Here is a 20,714-nt window from a genome sequence, read left to right as displayed (position 1 = left end):
AGACCCCCGGCAATCAGGCATTGATGCATTGATGAGCAATGATGGTTATATGTTTTTCCCTTTATGTTACAGGTGTGAACTCTTTGATCAGAATTTGAAGGGGGCTTTGGAGATAGCAGAGAAAGCTGGTAACTTTGGACCTGGGTCATAAGCAGGATCAAATCTGAAACCAAGGCAAATAAAGAGGATCAGTTGTTCCTGCATTTGTTGTAACATGTAGATGTGGTACATTACCCACACAACCTTAGCATTTGCAACATAGCGAGCTACGCATGCAGACTCAGATATAAAAACGACATCAATGAGTACATGTTACTTTGTAGAAGGAAAAATCTTGTACTATACATTAAAAAGCTTGTCTCAGTGGAAGTATTTACATCTTATTTTTGTTCAGCCACCACTACCACATAATATTGGGGAAACAGTGAGAAGTATTTTAAGTTTCCCACATTTGCAGCAGAGGATCATGAGGTGTAGCAATCAGTCAGCCTTCTTGGTGATGTGACCCATCTTGGTTCTGATGTTTCGCAGCAGGAAGAAGCCAATGGTAGTGATTAGGCAGGACATCTCTGCCACCCAGAAGGCCATTTCCCATCCATGGTGTTTGGCGATGGTGCTGAATGGCAGTCCAGAGCAGAAGCCACCAACTGATAATATTAAAGGAATGTCAGTAAGGCTAGTTCTGATCCATAGGATATACATATTTAGACACTGAATTACTTGTTTAGTACTGGCATTAAAGCTAAGACACTAGTATAAATGACAAAACAATTGTTAGAAATTATTGTTAATGTGCCTTTAAAACAATGAAACAATATGTTTTCAGATAAAAACGTACTGTTTGCCATTAGAGCAACGATAGCGTGTGATGTTCCACAGTAGTTTGAAGGAGCACTCTCAATGGCTATCAAGCCAAACAAGGCTATTGGTCCGTAAGATGAGAAGCCAAAAGTAGCTCCCAAGAAGAGGATCCACATCTACATTTAAAACATTAACTTAAGAATATAGATATGTATTGGCTATGATAATAATAAGTTATTATGTTAAGTAATAACTTGTTTTGTACCTTTGGGCTGTCTGGAGTGACAGTAACCCGAAATAGATACATGGAACCAAACATCCCAATCATCATTGAGATTAAGAGAAAATGACGAGGGTTGCCATGACTTTTCATGCCTTGCTGTACAAAAGTGAAATTTAGTATGTTTAAACACTGCATTGATTTGTATAAAGCGCTCACTGAAGGCATTATTCCACTCATTGCTAACTCACTTGCGCTACTGCCTTGTCAGAGAAGTACCCTGCTGCTAAACTGCCCAAAAGGCCTCCTACTTCAAGGGCACTCATGTAGGAACTTCCTGTGAAGAAGAGTTGCAGTCAGACAAACTTAAGACTTCGAGGCAATAATTGAGTTATCAACAGTAGGCTATTGCAAACTGATATAGCAGAGGAACAACTGAGGTCTTAATTTATTAGATTGACATACCCATGAGTGTTGACTGGCCCTTGTCCTGGATGAGAAAGAGCTGCCCCCAGTCAGTGCAGGCCGTCTTTACTCCAAACACTACCAGGTAGCCCACAGAGAGTAACCAAAGGTAGGGGAACAAAATGAACTCTTTGAAAGTGGTCTCATCACTGGACATGTCTGGGAAGGAGAATGCAAGAGAGAGAAGTTTTAGACACACTTGCACTTTATTTGTGTACAAATCTGATCTTGATCTTGTTCACACTATTAGCATGTGAGGTGCACACAGGGCGCAATATCCATTCCCACAGTGTTACTGGCCTTACACAAACTTTTTTGGCTTTAATCTGATTTGTTTTTGACCAAAAGAACCAGGTGTAAAGAGCCCTACAATTTTCAAAAAGGTATATTATCATTTAAGCACTTAGGAATGTCACAGTTGCACACATTTTGAAGTGCATCAACAACAGCACAACATGAGACTAGCTCCCTGCTCTGACCTGGTTTTCCCTTCTTGGCCCCGCCAGCATCAATGTTGGGCAAGCCCACATCCTTGGGTTCATTCCTGATCAAAAGTAGGCAGAAAAAGGCAACCACGCAACAGGAGAAGCCTGATATGGACAAGGTAGTCCTCCAGCTGTAGCTCTGGACCATCACGGTTGCAATGATTGGACCTAAACTCCCAGCCAGGTTCTTACTGCAGGATAGAATTGCCCACCATGTTCCAAATTGAGAAGGCTCAAACCACTGAGGGGTAGAAGAGAATACGTAAATGTAATGTACATATTTTTCATTATTTTTATCTACCTTGGGACTGCAGATGGTAATAAACATTTGGCTTCTCATGTTTTGGCCAAAGTGGTCCGTGTTGAACAAATAGAATGGAAGAATTGTATGCCCAGGCAGGGTTAAGCAACACTTCTCCAGCAGAGGAATATCAGGTATGTTGAATTGAGTAAATCTCTGAACTGATAAATTAACCCAGTTGGTTAGCTTAGTCATTTATTATATTGAACACCCTTATAATTTTCTCTAGGAACATGGTTACCTACCCCTATAGTTAGAAAAGAGAAAGACACCCACAGACCAATTAGAAAAGAACTGCGCATGCACAGACAAAGTTCATTTGAACTTTTTCTCTGTGAAAATGGATGGACATTCTCTGAGTAGGGACGCGCAATCTCTGCTGACCCAGCCGTCAATGTAAAACACATTTTCCTAAGTATATTAAGAAATGTTTCTTTACATTGTTCCTGGTCAAATAAACATAATAACAATATCAGATTAGTGATGTGCTGCATGCTTGACACAATTGTTTTGAATGGACATGGATAGACAAAATTCTACACTGACCAGTATATTCATTTATTGATACATGTATGACAACTTGCATGGGGACCATTGTTACATCCTGACCGTACCTTGCGCAGGATCCTGCCGCACGGGGGCCACCCCAGACCCTGGCCCAGGCCATTGAGGAACCAGAGGCCAGAGAAGACAGCCACAGTAGAGGACATGGAGAAAACCATGTTAACGCCGCCCACCAAGAACAGACCAATGGAGAAGAGCCAGCGGGCACTGATCTGATCCGAAAGCACGCCACTGATAAACTTGCTGATAGCATAAGCCAGAGACTGGCTACTAGTGATCATCCCTGAAAGGTAGAACACAAAGTTTTATTGATTTTGATAATTAACATAGCCATCCCCATATGATGCTGCTCGATTAGAAATGTGGACAGAGAATTATTAAGTGAAAACAATCAAACTTTGGTTGGAAACTGTTGTTAGGAATAGGAAACAGAAACAGGAAAAAAGAGGCTTACCGAGGTCATCTTTGTCCAGCCTGATATCTTGCATTAGAGAGGGCATCACAAAGGAGAAGGTCTTCCTGTTAAAGTAGTACAGTGTGTAGCCCACAAACATGGCAGTGAAAATGGTGGTAAGGTAGTGTCCGTACCCCATGGTCGCCATGGTTTTTGCAGTGGAGGAGGAAAAGCTTAAAGAAAGAAGGATATTAAACAAAAGCACGGAGGGAAAAAGCTCTAGTATAGTCCTTCAGCTCCCATTAACTGTGAACTTTGGCGTCAGGATCCACAGTGCATTGGGCCTACTGAGTTGGTTAGAAGTGGGAGGGAACTGTAATCAATAGGTAGGGTTAATGGTCAACTTTCCTATCTAAAGATTGATTTCCGAGTCCTACAAGCTGATCCCAACTGTCCCTCCATGACGTTGTGCCTGGATGTTATTGAGAGTGTGGTCAGTTAATGATTCATAGGGGAGTCCAATGGTGACTGCAAACATAGGGGGTGGGTCCTTCAGCTGATGGGGGGGGGGGTGAACAAGACACAAACCCAAATATTCCTATCCCTATGAAGCTCTCTGTCTCATAAAAGTTAAACTGCGCAAGCTGTATTATCAGATCCCACAAAATTACAGAGCATTTCCTTAACAGTGTCATTAGCTCATTAATGAAAGTTGTTAGTTAACATTTCAAGAGACTATTCATTCAATGTGAAGCAAAACTTAGCCAGAACGATTACCATGTTTCCACAATATTTTATAATCATGTTAACAGAGTTGGCGTCTACTCCATCAACACTGGAATCCTTAAGATTTTTTTTTAGCCCATGCAGCTAGGGTTACATAGGGTTTAGCCTTGAATATTCTGGATAGTACAGATTGTTGGAAGGTAGAATAGGTTTTGCTACTCAATCATTCTGTTAATTAGTGTCTTCACACTGAAATTGCCACCGCCAACTGCAGTTAATTTAGGTTGCCAGTTTGGTCATTTTGGGCATATTTTCCCATCAAGCCCCAATCCTCCATTACTTCCAGTTTTGAATATAACATACTGTAATCTGCAACAATCAGATTCACTCCCTTACACTCACCCCTTTGACCTCCTCTCCTCAAGTGTTCTCTGATGGTTCTGAATAGATTGGATATGTGCATTAAACATGATTTTCCATTTCTTTTTTGTTTATAGCCCAAATCAGTCAATGGGAGAAGCACCCTGTTTTTGGTATTTGCGCCCCAGCATTACCTGTTCTGTCACCCACGCTGAACTTCAATAGTGCAGAATGGCCAAGTATCTCCATACAGGAACTGGAAAGCTTTATCCAGGAACCACCTCCAACACAGTCTACTTCACCGAGGTATTTGATAGTTTTTAACTGTCAACTTCATGATCTTCTCTACTGGTGTTCTCTATTGAAAAATAACATGCAATTATGAAATAGGCCATGATATTCTAAAATACTTATTTTGATGAAAAAAGCCCTTTGGAAAAACAATGTATTAATATCATAACATTATGAAAAATCATAATATTATTTTGAAAAGTGGGATAATAAAAAATATTTCATAGTAACTTTCCACTTAAAATAATATGTATGTAATTACACTGCTCAAAAGAATTAAGGGAAAACGTAATCATCACAGTATAACACCAAATCAATTCAACTTCAGTGAAGCTTTAGTGATTGTGAATCAATGTCACCTGTTTTGGTGCAAATGAAAGTGACAACAGGTCAACCCAAAAAAAGGTAATGTGACAACCTTGACTGCTGTTAGGTACCGGGATGAAATCCTCAGACCCATCCTCAGACCTTACGCTGGTGCAGTGGACCCTGGGTTCCTCCTGGTGCAGCACAATGCCTGGCCTCATGTGGCCAGAGTGTGTAGGCAGTTCCTGGATGACGAAGACATTGATGCCATTCACTGGTCCTCACATTCCCCAAACCTTAATCTAATTGATAACCTCTGGGACATTATGTATCAGTGCATCCGACATCACCAAGTAGCGCCACAGAATGTCCAGGAGCTCACAGATCCAGATCTGGGCGGAGATCCCCCAGGACACCATCTGCCATCTCATTAGGAGCATGCCCAGACGTTGTTGGGAGTGCATACAAGCACGTGGGGGCCATACACACTAGTGAGTCACATTATGAGTTGCGGTGATGAAATTCATGCAAGTTGGAACGTCCTGTGATATAAATTGTTTACTTTTATTTGCAGTGTGAGTTAGAATCCCAGTGTGAGTTAGAATCTCCCCAATCGAGACCCAGTGTTTGATTTAAGTGTTCCCTTAATCTTTTTGAGGAGTGTATTCATTTGATTATATATTTCTTTATTACATTTTGACTCCTTAGGTCGTCCATTGTCAATCAAGACAAGAGATGATTCAGCTGGCTTTTTTCAAGATGCTTCACAGAGGCCACTTGTACTCTTCCTGTTGACGATGGGGGTTTCCATGGATACACAACAACAAAACACCTTAATTATCAGGAAGCACTTCTCCCTTAATAAAGATCGAAAAATAGCTAGATAGGTGCATTTTATTGTCTTATTATAATGATATTGTTCCTATAAATATTGAATTTATTTTTGATGAGAGTGGACATTTCTTTAGGATCATCATGGTAAGTGAAATCAACGATGTCAAGACAGACCAGGCACAAGCTTGCATCACTGTCGTTACAAACTCGCTAGCTAGCTAGATACAGTACATTGTAAATGTTATTTGTAGGTCTGTACAAAAGTAAAAGCATTGTATAACTGTAACAGAACTAACGCTGTTGACTTTCTCGCAACCAGAGTGTAATAGGGTCTTCGTCTACGAGGCTCTCTGGTAGCGTCCATTCACGTCGCTATCGCACCCGTGCCCTAACCTCTCACGTGGATGAGACCCTCTTTGGAACCACAAAACAGGTGAGCCACATTTGTTAGCCATCTATTATTTGATTATTTTTGCAATGTCTAAAATTCATTGTAGTAATGAGGTTAGCCTGGGGGATTTTAACTGCAAGATGTTTGTTTTTACCCAAGGCTTTGTCAGCCTGCGATGTCAAGGAAACTGAGAGATGTGGCGGTTTAGGGCCATGGGGCCAGTCCCAGTCTGCTCCAAGTCAGAACACTCAGAAACCAGAGACAGTTCGCATTATCACAAAAGACCTAATCAGAGATCTTAAGCAAGTATTTGTCTATACCTTTATTTCTCATTCTGTTATACTGTGAATGTGTTAATCACGTCTAATGTATTTTCAGCATTCCACAACTTGTGTTTAATTGTTTTATTTTACATTTAAGTAATTTTTCTCACACTATGTGAAGCAATTACTCTGCTATGTGCAAATACATTTTTTTGTACTTTGCTTAATACTGCAATATCATTAAAAAGAATGCATGAACTTGAATTGCACTAATAAAGATATTCAGACAGTTACATCTTTCAGGTGGTGAATTACAAATAAAAAACAAATAATTTTGTAATTTTCCCAGGATCCCGAGTGAGGATCCATCTGGGCTGTCCATCATTCTGCGCCCCTCTGAGATTCAGAGGATTGCCACTGCTTCTCGAGTTCCAACCAGGGAGGAGCGGGAGGCAATGTTGGAAGCCCAGCAGAAGGAGAGAGAAATGGCTATGGTGAGAAAGGACGTAAAGTTCCAGTAACTTTCCCGTATTTTCCTAAAATCTTGTTTAAAAGATTCAGGATATTGTTCTTATTCTCTTTGGATTGTGTACTTAATCAGGTTATTCAGAAAACATTGGATACAATTTTGCAACTCTAGAGAGGATGATGACTTTGTAAGCGCTCTTTCCCACATGAAAACTTGGTGAACTGATACTACAGGGCCCAGCTTCGGCTCTACACCCTTGTGTAAACGTTAACAGCAAGAAAGCAAACCACTTGCACCGTTCCACAATGTTTCTGGTTTTCCTGGCCAGGATGCTGCTGAGGAGAGGAAGGCACATATCCGTCAGGCTGATCTGTCCCGTCAGAAGAACCAGGGTCTAAGCGAGCTGGAAGCTGAGGCAAAGGAAAGAGCTCAGTACCTGTTGGAAAGAGCCAACGCTATGAGGATGGAGCAGGAAGACGAAGTCAAGAAACTCAATGAGGTACAACAACAGGGCCAACCGTTCAGTCTTTCTCTTTCATATTATTTTCTTCTCAGATTCATTTCCAACATCAATAGGTAATATTCCCAGATTTCTTCAGTTACTTATAGGCATTAACTTAAAAAAAATATATTAAGAGACCACTGCAAACTGAACGCTTCTGTTCCTCACTCAACAGATTCCTTTTCAACTTTTTTGGAAAGGAAAGAAAAAGCTCCAGTGGTTTCTTACTTTTTCCAGAGCTATATATATTCAGTATACACTGATCAGCCATAACATTATGACCACTGACAGGTGAAGTGAATAACACTGATAATCTCATTATCATGGCACCTGTCAGTGGGTGGGATATATTAGGCAGCATGTGAACATTCTGTCCTCAAAGTTGATGTGTTAGAAGTAGGAGAAATGGGCAAGCGTAAGGATCTGAGCGACTTTGACAAGGGCCAAATTGGGATGGCTAGACGACTGGGTCGGTGCATCTGACACAAGGAATTGTACCTTATTGTGGTGGCCCAGTTGATCCTGGGTGCCCAGTGCCATGCAGTGCGGGACGCCCAGATCTTGGAGAGGCAGCAGATCCTGACTGAACTGCAGGAGGAGGAGAGGCGGCTTGATGCCATGATGGAGGTGGACCGCAGGAAAGCCCTGGAGGCCCAGGAGCAGATCGATGAGCTGCGCAAACATCAGAGGATCCAGTGAGGGCACTCTTGCTCACACAAACAAACAAAGACCAATTTAACGTCAAATACACAGCATATACAACACTCCCTTCTGTGCTGTCGTGCTATTTTTGATGTTTGTTTGAGGAGCGACTGGAGGACAGGATGCTGCAGGATGAGATAAAAGAGCAGGAGGGCCAGCAAATGCTGGAGAACCTAGAGAGGATACAGATGGAGGTGCTGGAGGTATTGTTAGCTAAAGACAAGTCTCCTTGTACAGTACAGCAGTTTTCATTTGCCAGGATAATGTACAGCCTTTTCCATATGAGTTGGGGAATTCTTCATTCATTTATTTGGCCCATGACCTGTGTGTGGTCCTGATGAGTCTAGTTTTCACTGTTAAAACAATTAGCACATGGTCCAATCAGTTACTCTGCCAACAAACAACACAATGATGAGTACTAACTGACCTGTGTGTGGTTCTCCCCCAGGCTCTGGAGAGAAAGAAGGAGGAGAGGCAGCGTTTGCAGCAGGAGATCCTTCGTATTAATGAGGAAAGCTTTCTGGCCAAGGAGCGCAAGAACAGGAGAGACTTGCTGACCTCCGGGCAGTGGAATACACCCGCAAGAAAATGGTGAGAGACCTCCACATACCTCTGAGGTTTTTTGCAGCCTGATGTTTTTCCGCAAATAGATCTTTTGATTGATCAAATCAGCTCTAAGGCCAAAAATTGGGTAAAGATCACATTTGGATAAATGTAACCAAATATACTGTACTTTTATGTGACCCTACAGGAGCGGGAAGCTGAGTACGAGGCTGAACAGAGACGCATCATGAGAGAAAAGGAGAAGGAGGTGGCCAGACTGCGAGCCATGCAAGAAAGAGAGAGAGACCACAAGGCAGAGCAGTGGCTCACACTGAATGGTTACTGTTGTCATAACTGACTACAATAAGTATGGAAGAAGGGTGACAGTGGTTTTATGTGTCACTTTGTCAGGATGAGCTTCGAGCCAGGAGAAATCAGGAAGCAGCAGAAAGGGATTGGAGAAAAAAAGAGAAAGAGCAGCTCAAGAAGAAGGCAGAGGTGGAAGAGAGGTTGAAGGCAGCTCGCTTACAACAAGTGACACACAAGGAGCACCTCCTGTCTATTGAGGCTGGGCGTGAGAGGGCTGAGTTTGAAAGGGTGTTGAGGTATGCCATGATACAATGCAGTTATTACCTTTTAAATCACAGTACATGTAGTATAATGAAATGGTTTTATGAATAGAAGCATAACACCATGCTCCAATAAGCCCTAAATCACCAGGTTTGAAAATCTTAGTCAAGTAGAGATAGATGTTTTACAGGGTGGTCACTTTTGTCACCCCAGGGCCCAGCAGGCATCCATCTCTAAAGAGAAGGAAAAGGAGGAGAAACACAGGATCAAATTGTTGCGTCATGCAGAGGTGGTGCGCCAGCAAGTGAGGGAGCGGGAGATGCAGGCTATTGCCCTGCGCAAAGAGATCTACAAAGAAGGAGACCGTCTGTATTGCTTTGACACCCAAAGGAGATCATTGAATACTTGAAAGACTCAACTAACTATCCCGTTTCTATACGGTTTGGAAGGGCTCGCTTGAGTTCCAATGAAAAACTTATGCTGGCTTCAATGTTTCATTCGTAAGTACAGTTCACTTGTCAGCACTAACATGAATAAATCCTGTTTGCTTTTCCATGATCCATGCTGCATGTTGTTTTCTTTACTTGTGCTAACATATATTGTTGTGCTATTTTCTAGATTGTTTGCTATTGGTTCACAGCTGTCCCCTGAGGTTGGCAGTTCTGGAATTGAGATGCTGGAGACAGATATGTTCAAACTGCACTGCTTTCAAACACTAACTGGTAAAGCCATGCTTTCAAATACTATTATCTATCAGTCTCTGCATGCAATGCCTATAAATTGGTATGAAAAATGTAATCTGTGTCATTGTGTCAACTTCTTCAGGTATAAAGTTCATTGTGCTGGCAGACCCCCGGCAATCAGGCATTGATGCATTGATGAGCAATGATGGTTATATGTTTTTCCCTTTATGTTACAGGTGTGAACTCTTTGATCAGAATTTGAAGGGGGCTTTGGAGATAGCAGAGAAAGCTGGTAACTTTGGACCTGGGTCATAAGCAGGATCAAATCTGAAACCAAGGCAAATAAAGAGGATCAGTTGTTCCTGCATTTGTTGTAACATGTAGATGTGGTACATTACCCACACAACCTTAGCATTTGCAACATAGCGAGCTACGCATGCAGACTCAGATATAAAAACGACATCAATGAGTACATGTTACTTTGTAGAAGGAAAAATCTTGTACTATACATTAAAAAGCTTGTCTCAGTGGAAGTATTTACATCTTATTTTTGTTCAGCCACCACTACCACATAATATTGGGGAAACAGTGAGAAGTATTTTAAGTTTCCCACATTTGCAGCAGAGGATCATGAGGTGTAGCAATCAGTCAGCCTTCTTGGTGATGTGACCCATCTTGGTTCTGATGTTTCGCAGCAGGAAGAAGCCAATGGTAGTGATTAGGCAGGACATCTCTGCCACCCAGAAGGCCATTTCCCATCCATGGTGTTTGGCGATGGTGCTGAATGGCAGTCCAGAGCAGAAGCCACCAACTGATAATATTAAAGGAATGTCAGTAAGGCTAGTTCTGATCCATAGGATATACATATTTAGACACTGAATTACTTGTTTAGTACTGGCATTAAAGCTAAGACACTAGTATAAATGACAAAACAATTGTTAGAAATTATTGTTAATGTGCCTTTAAAACAATGAAACAATATGTTTTCAGATAAAAACGTACTGTTTGCCATTAGAGCAACGATAGCGTGTGATGTTCCACAGTAGTTTGAAGGAGCACTCTCAATGGCTATCAAGCCAAACAAGGCTATTGGTCCGTAAGATGAGAAGCCAAAAGTAGCTCCCAAGAAGAGGATCCACATCTACATTTAAAACATTAACTTAAGAATATAGATATGTATTGGCTATGATAATAATAAGTTATTATGTTAAGTAATAACTTGTTTTGTACCTTTGGGCTGTCTGGAGTGACAGTAACCCGAAATAGATACATGGAACCAAACATCCCAATCATCATTGAGATTAAGAGAAAATGACGAGGGTTGCCATGACTTTTCATGCCTTGCTGTACAAAAGTGAAATTTAGTATGTTTAAACACTGCATTGATTTGTATAAAGCGCTCACTGAAGGCATTATTCCACTCATTGCTAACTCACTTGCGCTACTGCCTTGTCAGAGAAGTACCCTGCTGCTAAACTGCCCAAAAGGCCTCCTACTTCAAGGGCACTCATGTAGGAACTTCCTGTGAAGAAGAGTTGCAGTCAGACAAACTTAAGACTTCGAGGCAATAATTGAGTTATCAACAGTAGGCTATTGCAAACTGATATAGCAGAGGAACAACTGAGGTCTTAATTTATTAGATTGACATACCCATGAGTGTTGACTGGCCCTTGTCCTGGATGAGAAAGAGCTGCCCCCAGTCAGTGCAGGCCGTCTTTACTCCAAACACTACCAGGTAGCCCACAGAGAGTAACCAAAGGTAGGGGAACAAAATGAACTCTTTGAAAGTGGTCTCATCACTGGACATGTCTGGGAAGGAGAATGCAAGAGAGAGAAGTTTTAGACACACTTGCACTTTATTTGTGTACAAATCTGATCTTGATCTTGTTCACACTATTAGCATGTGAGGTGCACACAGGGCGCAATATCCATTCCCACAGTGTTACTGGCCTTACACAAACTTTTTTGGCTTTAATCTGATTTGTTTTTGACCAAAAGAACCAGGTGTAAAGCGCCCTACAATTTTCAAAAAGGTATATTATCATTTAAGCACTTAGGAATGTCACAGTTGCACACATTTTGAAGTGCATCAACAACAGCACAACATGAGACTAGCTCCCTGCTCTGACCTGGTTTTCCCTTCTTGGCCCCGCCAGCATCAATGTTGGGCAAGCCCACATCCTTGGGTTCATTCCTGATCAAAAGTAGGCAGAAAAAGGCAACCACGCAACAGGAGAAGCCTGATATGGACAAGGTAGTCCTCCAGCTGTAGCTCTGGACCATCACGGTTGCAATGATTGGACCTAAACTCCCAGCCAGGTTCTTACTGCAGGATAGAATTGCCCACCATGTTCCAAATTGAGAAGGCTCAAACCACTGAGGGGTAGAAGAGAATACGTAAATGTAATGTACATATTTTTCATTATTTTTATCTACCTTGGGACTGCAGATGGTAATAAACATTTGGCTTCTCATGTTTTGGCCAAAGTGGTCCGTGTTGAACAAATAGAATGGAAGAATTGTATGCCCAGGCAGGGTTAAGCAACACTTCTCCAGCAGAGGAATATCAGGTATGTTGAATTGAGTAAATCTCTGAACTGATAAATTAACCCAGTTGGTTAGCTTAGTCATTTATTATATTGAACACCCTTATAATTTTCTCTAGGAACATGGTTACCTACCCCTATAGTTAGAAAAGAGAAAGACACCCACAGACCAATTAGAAAAGAACTGCGCATGCACAGACAAAGTTCATTTGAACTTTTTCTCTGTGAAAATGGATGGACATTCTCTGAGTAGGGACGCGCAATCTCTGCTGACCCAGCCGTCAATGTAAAACACATTTTCCTAAGTATATTAAGAAATGTTTCTTTACATTGTTCCTGGTCAAATAAACATAATAACAATATCAGATTAGTGATGTGCTGCATGGCTTGACACAATTGTTTTGAATGGACATGGATAGACAAAATTCTACACTGACCAGTATATTCATTTATTGATACATGTATGACAACTTGCATGGGGACCATTGTTACATCCTGACCGTACCTTGCGCAGGATCCTGCCGCACGGGGGCCACCCCAGACCCTGGCCCAGGCCATTGAGGAACCAGAGGCCAGAGAAGACAGCCACAGTAGAGGACATGGAGAAAACCATGTTAACGCCGCCCACCAAGAACAGACCAATGGAGAAGAGCCAGCGGGCACTGATCTGATCCGAAAGCACGCCACTGATAAACTTGCTGATAGCATAAGCCAGAGACTGGCTACTAGTGATCATCCCTGAAAGGTAGAACACAAAGTTTTATTGATTTTGATAATTAACATAGCCATCCCCATATGATGCTGCTCGATTAGAAATGTGGACAGAGAATTATTAAGTGAAAACAATCAAACTTTGGTTGGAAACTGTTGTTAGGAATAGGAAACAGAAACAGGAAAAAAGAGGCTTACCGAGGTCATCTTTGTCCAGCCTGATATCTTGCATTAGAGAGGGCATCACAAAGGAGAAGGTCTTCCTGTTAAAGTAGTACAGTGTGTAGCCCACAAACATGGCAGTGAAAATGGTGGTAAGGTAGTGTCCGTACCCCATGGTCGCCATGGTTTTTGCAGTGGAGGAGGAAAAGCTTAAAGAAAGAAGGATATTAAACAAAAGCACGGAGGGAAAAAGCTCTAGTATAGTCCTTCAGCTCCCATTAACTGTGAACTTTGGCGTCAGGATCCACAGTGCATTGGGCCTACTGAGTTGGTTAGAAGTGGGAGGGAACTGTAATCAATAGGTAGGGTTAATGGTCAACTTTCCTATCTAAAGATTGATTTCCGAGTCCTACAAGCTGATCCCAACTGTCCCTCCATGACGTTGTGCCTGGATGTTATTGAGAGTGTGGTCAGTTAATGATTCATAGGGGAGTCCAATGGTGACTGCAAACATAGGGGGTGGGTCCTTCAGCTGATGGGGGGGGGGGGTGAACAAGACACAAACCCAAATATTCCTATCCCTATGAAGCTCTCTGTCTCATAAAAGTTAAACTGCGCAAGCTGTATTATCAGATCCCACAAAATTACAGAGCATTTCCTTAACAGTGTCATTAGCTCATTAATGAAAGTTGTTAGTTAACATTTCAAGAGACTATTCATTCAATGTGAAGCAAAACTTAGCCAGAACGATTACCATGTTTCCACAATATTTTATAATCATGTTAACAGAGTTGGCGTCTACTCCATCAACACTGGAATCCTTAAGATTTTTTTTTAGCCCATGCAGCTAGGGTTACATAGGGTTTAGCCTTGAATATTCTGGATAGTACAGATTGTTGGAAGGTAGAATAGGTTTTGCTACTCAATCATTCTGTTAATTAGTGTCTTCACACTGAAATTGCCACCGCCAACTGCAGTTAATTTAGGTTGCCAGTTTGGTCATTTTGGGCATATTTTCCCATCAAGCCCCAATCCTCCATTATTCCAGTTTTGAATATAACATACTGTAATCTGCAACAATCAGATTCACTCCCTTACACTCACCCCTTTGACCTCCTCTCCTCAAGTGTTCTCTGATGGTTCTGAATAGATTGGATATGTGCATTAAACATGATTTTCCATTTCTTTTTTGTTTATAGCCCAAATCAGTCAATGGGAGAAGCACCCTGTTTTTGGTATTTGCGCCCCAGCATTACCTGTTCTGTCACCCACGCTGAACTTCAATAGTGCAGAATGGCCAAGTATCTCCATACAGGAACTGGAAAGCTTTATCCAGGAACCACCTCCAACACAGTCTACTTCACCGAGGTATTTGATAGTTTTTAACTGTCAACTTCATGATCTTCTCTACTGGTGTTCTCTATTGAAAAATAACATGCAATTATGAAATAGGCCATGATATTCTAAAATACTTATTTTGATGAAAAAAGCCCTTTGGAAAAACAATGTATTAATATCATAACATTATGAAAAATCATAATATTATTTTGAAAAGTGGGATAATAAAAAATATTTCATAGTAACTTTCCACTTAAAATAATATGTATGTAATTACACTGCTCAAAAGAATTAAGGGAAAACGTAATCATCACAGTATAACACCAAATCAATTCAACTTCAGTGAAGCTTTAGTGATTGTGAATCAATGTCACCTGTTTTGGTGCAAATGAAAGTGACAACAGGTCAACCCAAAAAAAGGTAATGTGACAACCTTGACTGCTGTTAGGTACCGGGATGAAATCCTCAGACCCATCCTCAGACCTTACGCTGGTGCAGTGGACCCTGGGTTCCTCCTGGTGCAGCACAATGCCTGGCCTCATGTGGCCAGAGTGTGTAGGCAGTTCCTGGATGACGAAGACATTGATGCCATTCACTGGTCCTCACATTCCCCAAACCTTAATCTAATTGATAACCTCTGGGACATTATGTATCAGTGCATCCGACATCACCAAGTAGCGCCACAGAATGTCCAGGAGCTCACAGATCCAGATCTGGGCGGAGATCCCCCAGGACACCATCTGCCATCTCATTAGGAGCATGCCCAGACGTTGTTGGGAGTGCATACAAGCACGTGGGGGCCATACACACTAGTGAGTCACATTATGAGTTGCGGTGATGAAATTCATGCAAGTTGGAACGTCCTGTGATATAAATTGTTTACTTTTATTTGCAGTGTGAGTTAGAATCCCAGTGTGAGTTAGAATCTCCCCAATCGAGACCCAGTGTTTGATTTAAGTGTTCCCTTAATCTTTTTGAGGAGTGTATTCATTTGATTATATATTTCTTTATTACATTTTGACTCCTTAGGTCGTCCATTGTCAATCAAGACAAGAGATGATTCAGCTGGCTTTTTTCAAGATGCTTCACAGAGGCCACTTGTACTCTTCCTGTTGACGATGGGGGTTTCCATGGATACACAACAACAAAACACCTTAATTATCAGGAAGCACTTCTCCCTTAATAAAGATCGAAAAATAGCTAGATAGGTGCATTTTATTGTCTTATTATAATGATATTGTTCCTATAAATATTGAATTTATTTTTGATGAGAGTGGACATTTCTTTAGGATCATCATGGTAAGTGAAATCAACGATGTCAAGACAGACCAGGCACAAGCTTGCATCACTGTCGTTACAAACTCGCTAGCTAGCTAGATACAGTACATTGTAAATGTTATTTGTAGGTCTGTACAAAAGTAAAAGCATTGTATAACTGTAACAGAACTAACGCTGTTGACTTTCTCGCAACCAGAGTGTAATAGGGTCTTCGTCTACGAGGCTCTCTGGTAGCGTCCATTCACGTCGCTATCGCACCCGTGCCCTAACCTCTCACGTGGATGAGACCCTCTTTGGAACCACAAAACAGGTGAGCCACATTTGTTAGCCATCTATTATTTGATTATTTTTGCAATGTCTAAAATTCATTGTAGTAATGAGGTTAGCCTGGGGGATTTTAACTGCAAGATGTTTGTTTTTACCCAAGGCTTTGTCAGCCTGCGATGTCAAGGAAACTGAGAGATGTGGCGGTTTAGGGCCATGGGGCCAGTCCCAGTCTGCTCCAAGTCAGAACACTCAGAAACCAGAGACAGTTCGCATTATCACAAAAGACCTAATCAGAGATCTTAAGCAAGTATTTGTCTATACCTTTATTTCTCATTCTGTTATACTGTGAATGTGTTAATCACGTCTAATGTATTTTCAGCATTCCACAACTTGTGTTTAATTGTTTTATTTTACATTTAAGTAATTTTTCTCACACTATGTGAAGCAATTACTCTGCTATGTGCAAATACATTTTTTTGTACTTTGCTTAATACTGCAATATCATTAAAAAGAATGCATGAACTTGAATTGCACTAATAAAGATATTCAGACAGTTACATCTTTCAGGTGGTGAATTACAAATAAAAAACAAATAATTTTGTAATTTTCCCAGGATCCCGAGTGAGGATCCATCTGGGCTGTCCATCATTCTGCGCCCCTCTGAGATTCAGAGGATTGCCACTGCTTCTCGAGTTCCAACCAGGGAGGAGCGGGAGGCAATGTTGGAAGCCCAGCAGAAGGAGAGAGAAATGGCTATGGTGAGAAAGGACGTAAAGTTCCAGTAACTTTCCCGTATTTTCCTAAAATCTTGTTTAAAAGATTCAGGATATTGTTCTTATTCTCTTTGGATTGTGTACTTAATCAGGTTATTCAGAAAACATTGGATACAATTTTGCAACTCTAGAGAGGATGATGACTTTGTAAGCGCTCTTTCCCACATGAAAACTTGGTGAACTGATACTACAGGGCCCAGCTTCGGCTCTACACCCTTGTGTAAACGTTAACAGCAAGAAAGCAAACCACTTGCACCGTTCCACAATGTTTCTGGTTTTCCTGGCCAGGATGCTGCTGAGGAGAGGAAGGCACATATCCGTCAGGCTGATCTGTCCCGTCAGAAGAACCAGGGTCTAAGCGAGCTGGAAGCTGAGGCAAAGGAAAGAGCTCAGTACCTGTTGGAAAGAGCCAACGCTATGAGGATGGAGCAGGAAGACGAAGTCAAGAAACTCAATGAGGTACAACAACAGGGCCAACCGTTCAGTCTTTCTCTTTCATATTATTTTCTTCTCAGATTCATTTCCAACATCAATAGGTAATATTCCCAGATTTCTTCAGTTACTTATAGGCATTAACTTAAAAAAAATATATTAAGAGACCACTGCAAACTGAACGCTTCTGTTCCTCACTCAACAGATTCCTTTTCAACTTTTTTGGAAAGGAAAGAAAAAGCTCCAGTGGTTTCTTACTTTTTCCAGAGCTATATATATTCAGTATACACTGATCAGCCATAACATTATGACCACTGACAGGTGAAGTGAATAACACTGATAATCTCATTATCATGGCACCTGTCAGTGGGTGGGATATATTAGGCAGCATGTGAACATTCTGTCCTCAAAGTTGATGTGTTAGAAGTAGGAGAAATGGGCAAGCGTAAGGATCTGAGCGACTTTGACAAGGGCCAAATTGGGATGGCTAGACGACTGGGTCGGTGCATCTGACACAAGGAATTGTACCTTATTGTGGTGGCCCAGTTGATCCTGGGTGCCCAGTGCCATGCAGTGCGGGACGCCCAGATCTTGGAGAGGCAGCAGATCCTGACTGAACTGCAGGAGGAGGAGAGGCGGCTTGATGCCATGATGGAGGTGGACCGCAGGAAAGCCCTGGAGGCCCAGGAGCAGATCGATGAGCTGCGCAAACATCAGAGGATCCAGTGAGGGCACTCTTGCTCACACAAACAAACAAAGACCAATTTAACGTCAAATACACAGCATATACAACACTCCCTTCTGTGCTGTCGTGCTATTTTTGATGTTTGTCTCTTTAGGGGAAAGCAGCTGATTGTGAAACAGATTGAGGAGCGACTGGAGGACAGGATGCTGCAGGATGAGATAAAAGAGCAGGAGGGCCAGCAAATGCTGGAGAACCTAGAGAGGATACAGATGGAGGAGCTGGAGGTATTGTTAGCTAAAGACAAGTCTCCTTGTACAGTACAGCAGTTTTCTTTTGCCAGGATAATGTACAGCCTTTTCCATATGAGTTGGGGAATTCTTCATTCATTTATTTGGCCCATGACCTGTGTGTGGTCCTGATGAGTCTAGTTTTCACTGTTAAAACAATTAGCACATTGTCCAATCAGTTACTCTACCAACAAACAACACAATGGTGAGTACTTACTGACCTGTGTGTGGTTCTCCCCCAGGCTCTGGAGAGAAAGAAGGAGGAGAGGCAGCGTTTGCAGCAGGAGATCCTTCGTATTAATGAGGAAAGCTTTCTGGCCAAGGAGCGCAAGAAAGAAGAGGAGAGACTTGCTGACCTCCGGGCCGTGGAATACACCCGCAAGAAAATGGTGAGAGACCTCCACATACCTCTGAGGTTTTTTGCAGCCTGATGTTTTTCTGCAAATAGATCTTTTGATTGATCAAAAAATTGGGTAAAGATCACATTTGGATAAATGTAACCAAATATACTGTACTTTTATGTGACCCTACAGGAGCGGGAAGCTGAGTACGAGGCTGAACAGAGACGCATCATGAGAGAAAAGGAGAAGGAGGTGGCCAGACTGCGAGCCATGCAAGAAAGAGAGAGAGACCACAAGGCAGAGCAGGTGAGTATTTGTTATACAGTGGCTCACACTGAATGGTTACTGTTGTCATAACTGACTACAATAAGTATGGAAGAAGGGTGACAGTGGTTTTATGTGTCACTTTGTCAGGATGAGCTTCGAGCCAGGAGAAATCAGGAAGCAGCAGAAAGGGATTGGAGAAAAAAAGAGAAAGAGCAGCTCAAGAAGAAGGCAGAGGTGGAAGAGAGGTTGAAGGCAGCTCGCTTACAACAAGTGACACACAAGGAGCACCTCCTGTCTATTGAGGCTGGGCGTGAGAGGGCTGAGTTTGAAAGGGTGTTGAGGTATGCCATGATACAATGCAGTTATTACCTTTTAAATCACGGTACATGTAGTATAATGAAATGGTTTTATGAATAGAAGCATAACACCATGCTCCAATAAGCCCTAAATCACCAGGTTTGAAAATCTTAGTCAAGTAGAGATAGATGTTTTACAGGGTGGTCATTTTTGTCACCCCAGGGCCCAGCAGGCATCCATCTCTAAAGAGAAGGAAAAGGAGGAGAAACACAGGATCAAATTGTTGCGTCATGCAGAGGGGGTGCGCCAGCAAGTGAGGGAGCGGGAGATGCAGGCTATTGCCCTGCGCAAAGAGATCTACAAAGAAGGAGACCGTCTGAATGAGGAAGCCCGTCTACGCCGCATCCGCCTTGACCAGATCAAGGAGAAGAAGCTCAGTGAGCTCAAGTAAGTACAATAGATGGATGAGAGCTATGCATGGACATGGTGGGATGTAGCATTGACGGGAACAGTCTACATTACATGAAACAGTGGTTTGTATTAACCAAGGCATGGATTTAATCCAAGTGTATTACACACATTTAAACTTTTAAAGGCAACACCTGCAGCATTTACTAACTTCTGCAAACACTTTAAAAGCCACAATATAATCCAGTTTTCGGGAAGGAATCCAGGCCCAGTGGCATTTGTTGGATGGTTATTTGTTTGTGTATATTGGTTTAGAAATGTTTAAGAATTGTTGAACAGGTCAGTGGGGAAAGATAAAGGAGATTTCTTGATGAAAAAATTGTGGGGCCAGATTTGAACCTAGGCTTCAGCACCACATGTGCACCTGGATGCAGCAGCCTAGACCACCGAACTAACAAAGGCTGTGGTTGGGTTTTGAGTTTTAAAGAAAATGCAAAATCCACTTCATTTTTTCTTCTAGGGCTGCTGGGCTACCAGAGAAGTATTGCAATGAAGTGGAAAGAAAGGTCCATGCTCTCCCTGCTCTGACTCACTAGCATGATACCCTGCAGAAAAAAACCTTGTAAGATTTTACAATTCAGATAAACCAGTACCTCTAACTGGGTAGAGAGAATTCTTTGGCATGGGAGAAATCACAATAAAGATGACTATACATTACATACGGCAGTAAAATGTGAAAAATGTGTTGTGGTTTATACTGACTTAAATCATCTTGTGGATGTATTATATCCTTTTATGACATGCATATCCAGGGGTTAAATTGGGCAGGAGCTAAGCTCCCGTGCTTCATTAGGCCAGCAATTGAACATTTTAGATACAACTAGAAAGTAAGGATTCCCCACTTTGCAAATCCCAATTTATCCCCTGTGTATATCCAGTAAAAATAGGAAATAATTGAATTGTGCCTAACAGATTCCAGTCATACAGGACTCAATGTTTTTTAATTTTATTTAGTCTTATAGTTCCCTTTCAGCATGGTCGTAATGACATTG

The 20,714-nt window shown here is 41.8% G+C and overlaps 4 protein-coding genes, 2 long non-coding RNA genes and 1 pseudogene across 7 annotated transcripts; 3 read left to right on the top strand and 4 right to left on the bottom strand.

The window, feature by feature from the left end:
- Positions 1–39: 39 nt before the first annotated feature.
- On the bottom strand, positions 40–3,581 carry LOC117592800 (glucose-6-phosphate exchanger SLC37A4-like). Its single transcript, XM_034291406.1, has 9 exons — positions 3,291–3,581; positions 2,887–3,119; positions 1,966–2,212; positions 1,487–1,645; positions 1,273–1,358; positions 1,067–1,180; positions 839–977; positions 450–647; positions 40–163 (listed from the first exon to the last, which is right to left on the bottom strand). The coding sequence occupies exons 1-8, from the start codon at positions 3,436–3,438 to the stop codon at positions 481–483; spliced, it is 1,293 nt and encodes a 430-aa protein (XP_034147297.1). The 5' UTR covers positions 3,439–3,581; the 3' UTR covers positions 40–163; positions 450–480.
- A 1,842-nt stretch (positions 3,582–5,423) lies between these two features.
- On the top strand, positions 5,424–9,610 carry LOC114838825 (annotated as a pseudogene).
- Positions 6,443–7,957, bottom strand: LOC117594599. The gene is made up of 2 exons (XR_004575821.1): positions 7,871–7,957; positions 6,443–7,306 (listed from the first exon to the last, which is right to left on the bottom strand). It is a non-coding gene; the product is annotated as an uncharacterized LOC117594599 (long non-coding RNA).
- A 39-nt stretch (positions 9,611–9,649) lies between the features above and the next one.
- Positions 9,650–10,492, top strand: LOC117594598 (trafficking protein particle complex subunit 4-like). Its single transcript, XM_034292879.1, has 3 exons — positions 9,650–9,687; positions 9,806–9,909; positions 10,013–10,492. Exons 1-3 carry the CDS (start codon positions 9,665–9,667, stop codon positions 10,183–10,185), a joined length of 300 nt encoding a protein of 99 aa, XP_034148770.1. The 5' UTR covers positions 9,650–9,664; the 3' UTR covers positions 10,186–10,492.
- On the bottom strand, positions 10,074–13,616 carry LOC114828745 (glucose-6-phosphate exchanger SLC37A4). Its single transcript, XM_029119129.2, has 9 exons — positions 13,326–13,616; positions 12,922–13,154; positions 12,000–12,246; positions 11,521–11,679; positions 11,307–11,392; positions 11,101–11,214; positions 10,873–11,011; positions 10,484–10,681; positions 10,074–10,197 (listed from the first exon to the last, which is right to left on the bottom strand). The coding sequence occupies exons 1-8, from the start codon at positions 13,471–13,473 to the stop codon at positions 10,515–10,517; spliced, it is 1,293 nt and encodes a 430-aa protein (XP_028974962.1). The 5' UTR covers positions 13,474–13,616; the 3' UTR covers positions 10,074–10,197; positions 10,484–10,514.
- Positions 13,617–13,833: 217 nt separating this feature from the next.
- On the top strand, positions 13,834–20,383 carry cfap45 (cilia and flagella associated protein 45). 2 transcript variants are annotated; one of them, XM_029119113.2, is made up of 14 exons: positions 13,834–14,201; positions 14,284–14,657; positions 15,657–15,926; positions 16,102–16,215; positions 16,333–16,475; positions 16,786–16,930; positions 17,234–17,404; positions 17,924–18,102; positions 18,217–18,346; positions 18,592–18,738; positions 18,883–18,996; positions 19,105–19,298; positions 19,477–19,701; positions 20,183–20,383. In XM_029119113.2, exons 3-14 carry the CDS (start codon positions 15,924–15,926, stop codon positions 20,256–20,258), a joined length of 1,641 nt encoding a protein of 546 aa, XP_028974946.2. In that variant the 5' UTR covers positions 13,834–14,201; positions 14,284–14,657; positions 15,657–15,923; the 3' UTR covers positions 20,259–20,383. The 2 variants fall into 2 exon arrangements, with proteins under 2 accessions (XP_028974946.2, XP_028974935.2); XM_029119102.2 differs by lacking the exons at positions 13,834–14,201; positions 14,284–14,657 and having other exon boundaries at positions 15,459–15,926.
- Positions 16,478–18,746, bottom strand: LOC117594600. Its single transcript, XR_004575822.1, has 3 exons — positions 18,571–18,746; positions 17,906–18,316; positions 16,478–17,341 (listed from the first exon to the last, which is right to left on the bottom strand). It is a non-coding gene; the product is annotated as an uncharacterized LOC117594600 (long non-coding RNA).
- Positions 20,384–20,714: the final 331 nt, after the last annotated feature.

This window comes from Esox lucius, chromosome 1 (assembly GCF_011004845.1).
Source record: "Esox lucius isolate fEsoLuc1 chromosome 1, fEsoLuc1.pri, whole genome shotgun sequence".
Lineage (NCBI taxonomy): Eukaryota > Metazoa > Chordata > Actinopteri > Esociformes > Esocidae > Esox > Esox lucius.
The sequence above is the reverse complement of the archived record's forward strand: the minus strand, read 5'-3'. Positions and strand labels throughout refer to the sequence as shown.